General features: G+C 33.7%; 2 protein-coding genes across 6 annotated transcripts; one reads left to right on the plus strand and one right to left on the minus strand.

Annotated features, from left to right (window-relative positions):
- Positions 1–341: 341 nt before the first annotated feature.
- LOC108870335 lies at positions 342–5,739 on the plus strand. Its single transcript, XM_033283124.1, has 6 exons — positions 342–2,303; positions 2,381–2,654; positions 2,743–2,833; positions 2,924–3,048; positions 3,122–3,196; positions 3,248–5,739. Exons 1-5 carry the CDS (start codon positions 2,154–2,156, stop codon positions 3,193–3,195), a joined length of 714 nt encoding a protein of 237 aa, XP_033139015.1. The 5' UTR covers positions 342–2,153; the 3' UTR covers position 3,196; positions 3,248–5,739.
- On the minus strand, positions 5,508–8,579 carry LOC103863721 (protein TPX2). Of its 5 annotated transcripts, none has more exons than XM_033283125.1 (7): positions 8,274–8,528; positions 8,027–8,086; positions 7,112–7,168; positions 6,541–6,639; positions 6,404–6,427; positions 5,921–6,015; positions 5,508–5,810 (listed from the first exon to the last, which is right to left on the minus strand). In XM_033283125.1, the coding sequence occupies exons 1-7, from the start codon at positions 8,313–8,315 to the stop codon at positions 5,690–5,692; spliced, it is 498 nt and encodes a 165-aa protein (XP_033139016.1). In that variant the 5' UTR covers positions 8,316–8,528; the 3' UTR covers positions 5,508–5,689. The 5 variants fall into 5 exon arrangements, with proteins under 5 accessions (XP_033139016.1, XP_009139723.1, XP_009139724.1 ...); XM_009141475.3 differs by having other exon boundaries at positions 5,512–5,810; positions 6,404–6,463; positions 8,274–8,509; XM_009141476.3 differs by having other exon boundaries at positions 5,512–5,810; positions 6,404–6,463; positions 8,405–8,485.
- Positions 8,580–12,735: the final 4,156 nt, after the last annotated feature.

Below are 12,735 nucleotides of genomic sequence, written 5' to 3' on the forward strand. Positions count from 1 at the left end.
TATTTTGACGTGACGGCAAGCCGGACTCTATTTTGACGTGACGGCAATACATGAGTTTATCCATTATCTGATAATATACTACTTATAGGTTGTCTTCCAAACCCGACAATGACTCCACAAGTGGGAAGTCTGCCTGTAGACTGTATGAGAAATCAGCCAATTTACAGCATGAGACTGTAGAAGACCAGATATAATAGGACTATGTTTCACAGCATGGATGGTCGCAAATGAGACTTATGAAGAGGCCCGAGAGCTAACCTTTGTTGAATTTCAGAGTAGGTTTACATACCACAGTGATGAAATAATCTGGACACCAAGACAAAAGGTCACTGCTAGGAAGGATAACTTACATCCACCCATCTGCTGGTGATCTCTATTACTTGAGGATTTTGGTTAATGTTATACGAGGTCCATCAAGTTTTGATGCCCTCCATACTGTTGGTGATGTGATGTTCGAAGAGTTTCGGAATGTATGTTATGCTAGAGGGTTACTAGACGATGATAAAGAGTGGCATGAAGCTGTAGATGAGGCATCATATTGGGCAACTGGAAAACAATTACTTCGACTGTTCATGCGGATCTTGACCTACTACAAGGTTGGTAACCCTCTAAAGTTGTGGAACCATGTGTGGAGGCATTTGGCTGAGGGTAACTAAGAACCATTTAAGTGGGTCATTGTCTCCCTTTTGGAGATCAATTCACCAGTTTTTAATATTTTCCTGCTACGATGAGTTTAGACTCAAACCTTTCTCTTTTATGTTTTCAAATAATAAAATAAAAAACCAAAAAAGAGGCAATTTAAATTGCCCAAAACATGATAACATGAAATCTATAATTATTCCTGCTTAAAACATATTATGCAATTTTTTTAAAAAAACTCGATGCGATTATCCTAAGTGCAACAATATAATTGAGGTTACGTCATCCCACACAAATATCTAATGTCAGGTTTAACCTATATTTATAAGATATTTAAACCCACAACCATACCTTAAAAGCGTTGACCATATGACTCAAATTCTCTGGATGATAAAAACAGAACATTTTACATTATTTGAAAATGATAATTGGAATTTGAAAGGAATACATAACATAGCTTCTACGTATTATCAACCAAAACCAAAAAAAAAAACATCAGCACAAACTAGCTACCATGCAATTGCAGAACACCTAGGTACAGAGCTCTGAAAACAGACTTAATCAATCGATCATATAATTCTCCATGGACAGAGTTAATATTCCTCCACTTAACTGTTTTTCTGCCATACTAATGTCATTATATGTCGTTAACTATAAAACCGTTATCAATGATTCGAGTCCGAATACGTTAAGGCCAAAAATAAAACACTTAAATGTTCACCATAAAAAAAAATCAAAGCTATCTATAACTGCCCTAGAAAACAAAAAGCCAAATGAAAATAAATACTACCATAGGAGCAGACCGTCGAGTTACAAGCTACGTACATACAAGTGTCTCTCTGATATATTTGACTTTCACAAGCTCCAAATATACCAAAACACTTAAATGGGGAAGAAGAAATCTTAGATAACTATGTAAGCACCAATTAAGCTCCAAAAAAATCTTTTATAAACAGGAAAGTCATTAAATCCACGCTCTCATGCAAGCAAAGAATGGAAAATATATATACTTTAGATATATAAAGGAGAACTTCCCTTCACCTGGCCTGCCACGTCATCACCGCAGGGGAAGGAGAAATCTCCACGTCAGCACCGTCTCATACGTTTGATTATTTACGGAAGGCGTTTATCTTTTGGGTTTTGTGTTTATTGTTTGTTGGTTTGGGTTGGCTTTCTCTGATTTTGATGTTTATGCTGGGCTTTTTTTTAATTTTGGCCCAACAACCACTCCTCTTTTTCCACGCCGTCTACTGACACGAAACTAAATCCTAATATCATCATCTTCATCGTCGTAGAACAGAGATCAAGTAACGGATCGCGATTTATGTTCAATCCATAAACACAACATTTAATCTCAGTAAATTCTCTCCCCACTACTCCTCAATTCACCAGAACCTTCGATCTCTTCGGATTCTTCAGGATTTGTATCCTATAAATAGGTATTCAAGGCTTCATGGTTATCACAGAAGGTTTTTTTTTCCTACTCATAACTCAAACACATACCGGCGTGAACTATGGCTGCTCCCCAGATCTCCCTTTCCGAGTTGAGGCGAGGACGTTGTGCTCGGATCGTTGTGACACGCCTGCTCCGATTTTGGGAAGCTAGGAATGCTAAGAAGGGCGGTGAACTAATGGGTCTCGATATGCTTCTGTTGGATGATCAGGTGAGATTTTTTTTGTTTAAACCTCTTATCTGTTTTAAACTTGGATTACAGCTTCTGATTACATCCTTATTCTGCAGTCTTCTCTTATCCAAGCATCTGTTTCTGTCCATCGGCTTAACACATTCCGAGAACTTCTACGTGAAGGAGCTATGTATGAGCTTAGTGGATTTGATGTGACTAGAAGCAGCAATCATTTCAAGCTTTGTGATTTTGTTGTGTCTATCCGGCTGAACGAGTTTACAAAGATGGTTGAAGTGGCCGCAGTTGATAATCCGATCCCTACTGAGCTGTTCAGGTTCCGAACTCTTGAGGAACTCATGGCGTTAGCTAACACTAACGTTCATCTTCCAGGTGTGTCTTCATCTCTTCTTCGTTCGTTAGAAGTTTATCTATGTATTCATACATCTTATCTTATACGGTATTATTATCTTTGTTACAGACATCATTGGTGAGGTTTCTGATATCAGGACAACGTACAATGATCACGCTCAGACAACTCAGCGAGTGATGGTTACTATCAAAGTATATAAGTAATTTTTCTGCCCATAATTGATTATTTATTTAGGAGATAATATACAATTGTAAGAGGAGATGATGTGAACAATTTTTATCCTTGGCAGCGATGCAACTGTGTGCGTCAGTGTTTTCGACAGTGTAGCTGAGCTACTCCACAAGAGGCTGGAGGCTGGTGTTGTCCAACCTAGAGTGATGGTGGCTACGAACATCAATCCTAAGTTTGTAGGAGGTGAATAGCTTCGTATTATATTTAGGAGATTTCATATTTCCATGTGTTAATCTTTGTGTTAATCTATATGCAGGTCGACTTTATCTCAATGCTATCTCTGGGACTCATTTTTATTTTGACGTGACGGCAAGCCGGACTCTATTTTGACGTGACGGCAATACATGAGTTTATCCATTATCTGATAATATACTACTTATAGGTTGTCTTCCAAACCCGACAATGACTCCACAAGTGGGAAGTCTGCCTGTAGACTGTATGAGAAATCAGCCAATTTACAGCATGAGACTGTAAGAAGACCAGATATAGATAGGACTATGTTCACAGCATGGATGGTCGCAAATGAGACTTATGAAGAGGCCCGAGAGCTAACCTTTGTTGAATTTCAGAGTAGGTTTACATACCACAGTGATGAAATAATCTGGACACCAAGACAAAAGGTCACTGCTATAGGAAGGATAACTTACATCCACCCATCTGCTGGTGATCTCTATTACTTGAGGATTTTGGTTAATGTTATACGAGGTCCATCAAGTTTTGATGCCCTCCATACTGTTGGTGATGTGATGTTCGAAGAGTTTCGGAATGTATGTTATGCTAGAGGGTTACTAGACGATGATAAAGAGTGGCATGAAGCTGTAGATGAGGCATCATATTGGGCAACTGGAAAACAATTACTTCGACTGTTCATGCGGATCTTGACCTACTACAAGGTTGGTAACCCTCTAAAGTTGTGGAACCATGTGTGGAGGCATTTGGCTGAGGGTAACTAAGAACCATTTAAGTGGGTCATTGTCTCCCTTTTGGAGATCAATTCACCAGTTTTTAATATTTTCCTGCTACGATGAGTTTAGACTCAAACCTTTCTCTTTTATGTTTTCAAATAATAAAATAAAAAACCAAAAAAGAGGCAATTTAAATTGCCCAAAACATGATAACATGAAATCTATAATTATTCCTGCTTAAAACATATTATGCAATTTTTTTAAAAAAACTCGATGCGATTATCCTAAGTGCAACAATATAATTGAGGTTACGTCATCCCACACAAATATCTAATGTCAGGTTTAACCTATATTTATAAGATATTTAAACCCACAACCATACCTTAAAAGCGTTGACCATATGACTCAAATTCTCTGGATGATAAAAACAGAACATTTTACATTATTTGAAAATGATAATTGGAATTTGAAAGGAATACATAACATAGCTTCTACGTATTATCAACCAAAACCAAAAAAAAAAAACATCAGCACAAACTAGCTACCATGCAATTGCAGAACACCTAGGTACAGAGCTCTGAAAACAGACTTAATCAATCGATCATATAATTCTCCATGGACAGAGTTAATATTCCTCCACTTAACTGTTTTTCTGCCATACTAATGTCATTATATGTCGTTAACTATAAAACCGTTATCAATGATTCGAGTCCGAATACGTTAAGGCCAAAAATAAAACACTTAAATGTTCACCATAAAAAAAAATCAAAGCTATCTATAACTGCCCTAGAAAACAAAAAGCCAAATGAAAATAAATACTACCATAGGAGCAGACCGTCGAGTTACAAGCTACGTACATACAAGTGTCTCTCTGATATATTTGACTTTCACAAGCTCCAAATATACCAAAACACTTAAATGGGGAAGAAGAAATCTTAGATAACTATGTAAGCACCAATTAAGCTCCAAAAAAATCTTTTATAAACAGGAAAGTCATTAAATCCACGCTCTCATGCAAGCAAAGAATGGAAAATATATATACTTTAGATATCGTCACATGAGCCCAATATTTTTAAACATCGACAACTTCAAAGAAAAGACCCTCCTTGATAATAAAACTTTCTTTGACATACATAAATTTTAATAAAGACAAGAAAAAAATTAAACGTTTGCATAACATAAAATTAGTTCCAAAATGTAAAAACACAAATACTCAACTAACCCTTATTCTAAACATGGACCTCCATCATCTTCATCCAAATACATTGTGTTTATGTATTTAATTACTATTTAACCACCACCTATACATATAAAAACATATATATATATAAGTAAAATAAAACACTAGCATGAAACAAAAAATATAACATATACGGAATAAAACAAATTCACGACCTTCCGCGTGTAGCGCGGACACACCCCTAGTATTTAATATTTCTCAATGAAAAAAAGAGTTGGGCTCTTCCTGAGCTGTTCACCTCATCATTTGCATATAGCTAACTAATGCCACTTTATCAAATAATATTTGCCAACCTATTTTGAATCTCCATTAGCATTTCTCCAGTTGTAGATAAACTATAATGTGTGTTACAAAAAAAAAAAAAAAAGAAGAAGAAGATAAACTACAATCTATAGTTGTGCAATCAACTAGCCTTGGATTGAAAATTTCCATGGTTCCATATTTGTTATCATCTTGTTCTGATTTTGCTTATAAAAACTTTAACACTCAACTGGATATACGGAACAAATGAGAGTGACTACTTGTATAGAGATCGATCATTTATTTAACTCTACGAAAAATTACAAGAAGAAGCGCAAAAGATGAGAGACAGAAACTTGCCAAGGCGAAAAAGCAGAAAGGGTAACTGATTGGAATGAAAATAGCAAAAGCCTCTAACTGAGCAAGTGGCTCTTAAGATTTAAGCATGAACATGGTGAATATGATAGAGATAGTATTGGTTGTTGAACACACAAGTCCAACAAGTACTGTTAACATTTCCAAAGCTTGGTTCCTTTGGCATCGTCAACGGTCTGCTTGATCTACACTCAAATATATTAAAAAAATTAATTCAGATTTATTAGTAGTAAACTATATGAATCATATAATACTATTTATATATCATTGAGAATCGTTCTCGGACCAAACTAACCTCTGTGGAAGGAAAGGTCGGTCGAAGAAAGGCATCAGTTGAGCTTTCGGAACCATTTCCTTTCTTAGCATACGAATCTCTTCCTCTTCTATCATCTGTTTCACGGTTCGGTTTAATATTGAGAATTCTTTTCAAACCGTATTAAACCGAGTTTAAATAAAATCGTTCCTTTAGCTGAAGAAATTTCGTTATATCGATGTGTTTTACTTAAGGACTGATATCAAACCAAAAAAGACCCATATCATATGAGAAAAGTTGGCCTGGATTTAGTATCTTCTTACGAAACGGTTTATTCCGTTTATACACTTATTACTTATACCAAAGCAGCTAAATCATTTTTCAATTCTCGACTGGCCAGGTTCATATAGAGTCATGTATTGTGTTCGTAGGAGACAGTCCAAGTGAGACCAAAACCAGTCAGAGTACTGTTTGAAAGGTTGTTCTCTAGCCTGATGCTAATTGTAAGCCTTTTTTGTAAGTTACCTTTTGCAACTTCTCTTCTTGTTTCTTTTGCAGTCTCGTGATATAGTAATTAGTTGCAACCTGCGAAAATGATGAACGAGCTCCATGGAAATAGAATAGTAAAATTAATAAAAATTACAGAGGAAGATTGTGTAAACCGAATAGTTGAACATGGCACGTTTCACTGCTCTCTCGCCAGAGTGAAGCTTGAACGCAAGAGGCTTTTTGTTCTCTTTTGCTGGTGCTTTTGCAACATTCTGATTGATTGGAAAAAAACAATTACATGCATGTTATTAGTCGCAGAAGTAAATATATTCATGTAAGACCGTATATTAGAATGTGCAATTGGTGAATTTGAGCAAGAACAGAGTTGGAAGATGTGTTTCTATAAAAAAATAATATTAATATTTTCTATATTGCAAGGTTCTTGATTGTTTTTAGTAAGACCTGACCTTAACTAATCAAATATATTATCGAAGAACTTTGTATAACATTTCAAATAATTTGAGACGGCTTAATGCATGTAAACACAAAATGCATTGATATATATAACAGTTATATTTATAGGACGTAGTTGAGAGTTGCAACTTGCATATTTTCTTTAGTACAATATTTTCGTGTAACATGCCTTTTTATTTTACGTGTTATTTTGCGGATATCTATTATCTTATTTTAATGAAAAAAAAACTCATTTTTACAATTTATCATAGAATCTCTGTATGAGTATACCTTAGAAGCGGCTGCCTTGGTTTTGTCATGCGCTCTGTCTTTGAGTTCCACTTTGGTCTACGATAGAATTTTCATGGAACGATCGCAAATTGAGTCATTGTACGAGGATTTACATGATTGATCACTATGGTATTTAAGTACACTCCAAGATATATACTTTACTCTTTGTTTACAACTTTCAATCGAGAACTTGACGAGTAACACATAATATAAATACATACAGTAGAACACAATTAACGTGTGAATGTGTGATACTACTTACTCTTTTTAACCAACTTAAGGTTTAATATACCTAGAGTAACTCAATGTGAAATAGTAGTTAATTAACTAACTTGTTATATATTAGAAAATGAAACCTTGGTAGACTATTTCTTAATTGTGAAGCTTTTCATGAAGTGACATTTTAAAAACTAGATTAATTAGTGGGATATCCCTATAGATTCCGATTTCGTTAGTAATATTTCTATTAGAACATTCTTAATTGTGAAGCTTTTCATGAGGTTTTAATGAAAGTAAGTGTGTTTCAAAAAAAAAAAAGAACATTCAAGATTTAACTTGATTATACTGAAATTGGCAGAAAATTGATGTTATCATCATTTTGGATAGAAATTGTTTTAATTTATTTTGAAAAACAAATAAATAAAACAGAAAAAGTATTGGTGGAATTTCTTTTGCTAAAAAACCTTTGAAGGCATAAACTTATATTGTTCATCAATTGGTTTTTAGGCCAAACATATACGCAAGTTAGAGCCTTCAAGCAAGATTTTCCTTTTTCCAATATTAGCCATGAGTACGTAAAAATGAAGAAACTTGATAAAATGTAGAGTTTAATGGTTAAAACTATACACATTCATTAAAATTTGCCTCACAAGAAAAATAAACAAGTAAATAAAGAAAATGAAATCTTCATCTCACCATTCTTTTACCGTTGGAACCCAGGGAGAGTACAGAAGAAGTTGGACTTGTTTTCCCATACTTTTTAAAACAAGGAGAAAAAAACTTTGTCACTAATAACGTATAAGAACATGTCACACGTGCCCAGATTTCTATACACGTGCAAGCATACTTACATGCAATGTATATACGTGCACGAAAGTAAACAACTAAAAGTAACTAATAATTGAAGTTGATGAAAAAAGTAAGTAACTAATTATTGAATAACCTTGGGTGGGGATTTTGTGTGTGATGATTTTCCAGTACACATGTTTAGTAGAAGAATTATATGATATAGTATATAGTGTTCCAAAAAAAGTAGATAGTTGTTGTAAAAAGCAATTTAAGGAATAACTCAACCAAAAAGCCAAACTACTCCTTTACGAACTCCCTTTGTTGGCTCAATTTATAATGAACTCTAAATTAGAAAGAAGTGAAAAATAAAAATATTACTTGATGAGTGAAAGAGAGAAGAGATTAAGTGAATTTATAGAGAGTGAAGGACGAAGCAAAGACATAAAAGTTTGGACAGTAGTAGCTTTCCTAAGTGGCGTCTGTTGCTGCATCGGCAACAAGCTTTAATTAGGGTTTTCTTCAAAAAAAATTTCATAATTTTCTTTGTTAATTCTATATGATAATGAATACACATATCTCCATAAGTATTACAGGGTACTCGATGTTAGTATTTGTATTTTATTTTTGGCTGTCTTTGAAACTTACATCATACAGAGAATTTTCAAATTATAACTAGCAATTCAAACTAGGCCAGTTAATAAGAGATGAAAGAATAATTCAATGTTAAAAACACAAGCAGCGAGAGTACGTGTCATACTTTATCTATATTTTGTAATTTCAAAGGAGTTAAAAAAACATACGTACTTTCGAAACATGAAATGTATTTTATCCAGAGATATATAGAGATTTCTCGATACAGATGGATAAGCAGTTCAGAGAGTGTTACGATGGTAATGTTGTCCGACAAAAAAAAGTGAATTGGTAGAGCTCTCATGCACCAAACTTTCTGATTAAACTTCGCACTCGTGCATATTTCTACATTTCCGACGTCCTTCATGTTTCTTCACATCTCATCTTCGGGATTTGTACTACTTCAATTATACAATCAGCATACGTTAATCTTTCATTAATTAATATCTTGATGTGAGAAGAGGTTTTATATTGACTTCCTGAAATAACTTTATATTTAAGAACTCTCCAGAACCTACTAGAACCAATAATACTAAAATATTTGTACAATTATTTATTATTATACCCGTCCGAGTAAATAGGGTTTAAGTTTTGTCCATTTGAGTTTATCTGATTGAAGGTTCACAATGTCTAGCTTAGGTACTATCTTACGGAACTAAATGTGTAAACTGATGAAGGTAGCAGCAACAACCGTCTGGACAAACTGCAAATTAATGCACACTTCAACTCGTAAGTCATAAGTTATCAGCCAAATCCATACAATAAGGAAAATAAACATTGTTGTTTTTTGTTAGGAGTGATTACTTTCAGGGAACCCCTGTTTTTTTTCTTAGATAAGTGTTCCAAATTATAATTCCAGCCTATATAAGAAAATGAATGTGCGCAGGCATGGATAAGATCAATCTTTGGCTACCTAACTTGATTAGTTCTCCGACAACAAGTAAGGAATCATCTTCTCTCGATAAACGTTTTAAGAGGTTAGGTGTACATGAAAGCTTTTTATTCCGGTTCACCGCGAGGAATTCATCGATATATAGTTCAAGCTTTTTTTGAATAACAAAATTTACTTTCAATTGAAAAATGATATATAAAAATTTGTAATTTTCTAAGAAACATTTTTCTCGTCTGGACGTCTTTAAATACACCAAAATACAAACTAGAAGTACGTATACATTTAGGATGATATGCTTGCAGTTGCCTAGGCCCTGACTCACCCTCCGTGGACGAACAATTCCATTTTTATCTAAATTTCGGAGTAAACGGCGAGGTCTCTGGTTCAAATCCAGAATGACCCAGCTGCGCCAAGGAAAATAATATAAGAAGGATCTGACTCCTTCATGCATGCTCCACTTGGCCATTTCATAAAATGAGAATGATATTTCGGTAATGGCCGGGATAGCTCAGTCTCCGAAAGAGCTTCGTTGATCTATGATTTATATTTCGTTTTTTCTTTCCTTTTCGTTTGTTTCGAGAAAGAGATCGATCAATTCCTGTTCCCATTTATGTTTTGATGTAATGATATTATGTTCTTCATTAAACGTAACCATAGTCTTAACGCCTCAATAAAAGTACATTATTTCAAATCATCAACACAATCGTCTTGAGTTTGAATTATTTTGTCCTATTTCCAAGAATTTAACATATATATATATATTCTAAAAATTATTATTTTATAATTATTTCACAAGTTGTGCAGAAAACAAAATTTTCTTCTAAAATTCGACGACTAGCTATAATGTTCTAAGGTCTGAAAAGGTTTCCGGTTCTATAAATGAAAAATAATGGTTGAAAGTTTAAATGCAAACGTAACTATTAATGTTTACATTTAAAATAATCATAGCCCATGCATCATAAGTCATAACAAGCAACTTAGTGAATGCTACTCTGTTTTATAAGAAGTTACGAACTAAGTGAATGTGGAATTATTACTACGAAAAAGTATAAGGAATGAAATAATGAATCCTTTACCAGTAGACATACCTTTGTACATTTTGGAATCACGTCCTCTTTAAAGGATTCGTACGTGGCCCTCTTTTCAAAAAAAGGTTTGAAAAGATTTAACCAAAGAGGTTGTTAGCCTAACAAACCCTCAATCTTGAATGTTTCTTGGTGAGTCATCTATTTCAGGGAAAGTGGTCGACAAAACTGTTTATAATTTTGTCTTATTGTTTGTTTTGTGAAATGAGATGATGTACACAAACATACGTGAGAATAATGCAAATGAAAGGTTAAGTCGAATGTCATACTGTTAAGTTAGGTCCATGATTGGAAAAAGGAACCTAACTCATGCAATCCTTTAATCTCAAGTTTTGCGTTTTTTGTTTTGTCGTGGGCATGGCAAAACACCAAAATACATGATTACAGTTTAGTGACAAATTGACCACGTAACATCCATGAAAGACAAGTGTGAGATTGACGTATATAGTAATATTACGAAGCATAATCTATCTTTTAGCAATGTTATTCTACGCTTGATCTTATCTACATTCAATATTACATTATACATACATATATATATATATATATATATATATATATATATATATATATATATATATATATATATATATATATATATATATATATTTATGTGTGTGTGCGTGTGTGTTCGTGTGTGTGATACTCAGATGAATAAAATGGCATTAATCTAGTGTCTATCGTTTTTGTTAGTCGGGGTCGGATATGTTAGCTGCCGCTTGATGCATATTGATTGTAAAAGTTTGAAGATGAGGTGCTACTCGGTCTGAAATTATCTGGTTATATAAATATATATATGTATCTTTCAAACTTGTAGGAAAATAATTAAAAACCTTACTTATATAGATTTGGCTCTTGGAAGTCTAGCTCGATTTATTTAACATTTTTCCAAAAAAAAAAAAAGTCGAGCTCGATATCTTTAACAACAAAACAATTCTGATTATCAGAATATATATATATATATATATATATATGTGCTTTAGAATTTATTATGAAGTTATTTGTACGATCAATAATATAATCAAATTGTTTTAGTAATTCTATCTATTCTCCAATTTGAGTTTATTTGTACGATCAAATAATACAATCAAATTAGTAATGGGATATATAAACTAATTGGAGGTGAGATATCTTAACTAATTGGAGGTTGGGTATCCTTTGTCACGTTTGGCAATCAAAGAGCCATCCATATATTTTTAACAAACCAAACAAAGAAAACTCGATAAACGTTTTACAACGTCCCGACAATGTTTTATTTCGAGCAGTCTTGAATATGAAGCAAAATGTTATAAACATTGGACTAAAAATGGAAGATAGCTATGGACTTTTCTACTGAACCACATAAACCGTAGTTATCCTGAATTAAGCCAAGCACAGCAAAAGTAGCTATCTAATCCTTTTTATTCGTAAAACTGTTAACAATAACAATGCTCAAGCCTATCAAACAATGAAGTGAATACAATGGACTGACAACATGAAGCCAAACCCCACTCTATTAAAACCTGCAGTGGTAATGTTGACTCACGCAAAAGACAAGAAGTGTGCATGATCATCTTTGGCTGAGCAGTAGATTTTGTAGCCTTATAGATACAGATCAATGATCATGCTTTTACAGCTGTGTGAAGTATATTTCACATGATATTCGTTAAGGTTAGAGTGTCAAGAGTTGCTACTGCAACTAATTAATATATAAAGATATTTTCATGTAATGAATTCAAGTTAAATTGATGAAATGTTAAAAAATCGTTAGAAGTCTTCATTGGCATGGGCTCTGAGTTTATACTAAATTTTATGGTATAAAAGTCATGAGGCTCTTTCAGATGTCTATACTCAAGCCACTCTCGATTTATCACCCAAGTCGTCACTCTAAACCTGAGTGATACAAATTACCTTTCTTGGAAGCTTCAATTTGAGCAACTCCTAAACAGTCAACTAGTTCTTGGGCATGAGACGTGAATATGAATCTATCATCATTGTGATTAAAAATTCCGTGAATACTCCCCTTCGAC

This window comes from Brassica rapa, unplaced genomic scaffold (assembly GCF_000309985.2).
Source record: "Brassica rapa cultivar Chiifu-401-42 unplaced genomic scaffold, CAAS_Brap_v3.01 Scaffold0243, whole genome shotgun sequence".
NCBI lineage: Eukaryota > Viridiplantae > Streptophyta > Magnoliopsida > Brassicales > Brassicaceae > Brassica > Brassica rapa.

Bases quoted from the DNA above. Each gene is read 5' to 3' on its own strand.
- LOC103863721 (XM_009141475.3), bottom strand. From the start codon at position 8,315: ATGTGTACTGGAAAATCATCACACACAAAATCCCCACCCAAG. The intron at 6,016-6,403 runs GTAACTTACAAA...ACCGTGAAACAG, and splicing joins AAGAAGAGAAGTTGCAAAAG to ATGATAGAAGAGGAAGAGAT. The intron at 5,811-5,920 runs GTTAGTTTGGTC...ATTTGAGTGTAG, and splicing joins CGACCTTTCCTTCCACAGAG to ATCAAGCAGACCGTTGACGA.
- LOC108870335 (XM_033283124.1), top strand. From the start codon at position 2,154: ATGGCTGCTCCCCAGATCTCCCTTTCCGAGTTGAGGCGAGGACGTTGT. The intron at 2,304-2,380 runs GTGAGATTTTTT...CTTATTCTGCAG, and splicing joins TGCTTCTGTTGGATGATCAG to TCTTCTCTTATCCAAGCATC. The intron at 3,049-3,121 runs GTGAATAGCTTC...ATCTATATGCAG, and splicing joins CAATCCTAAGTTTGTAGGAG to GTCGACTTTATCTCAATGCT.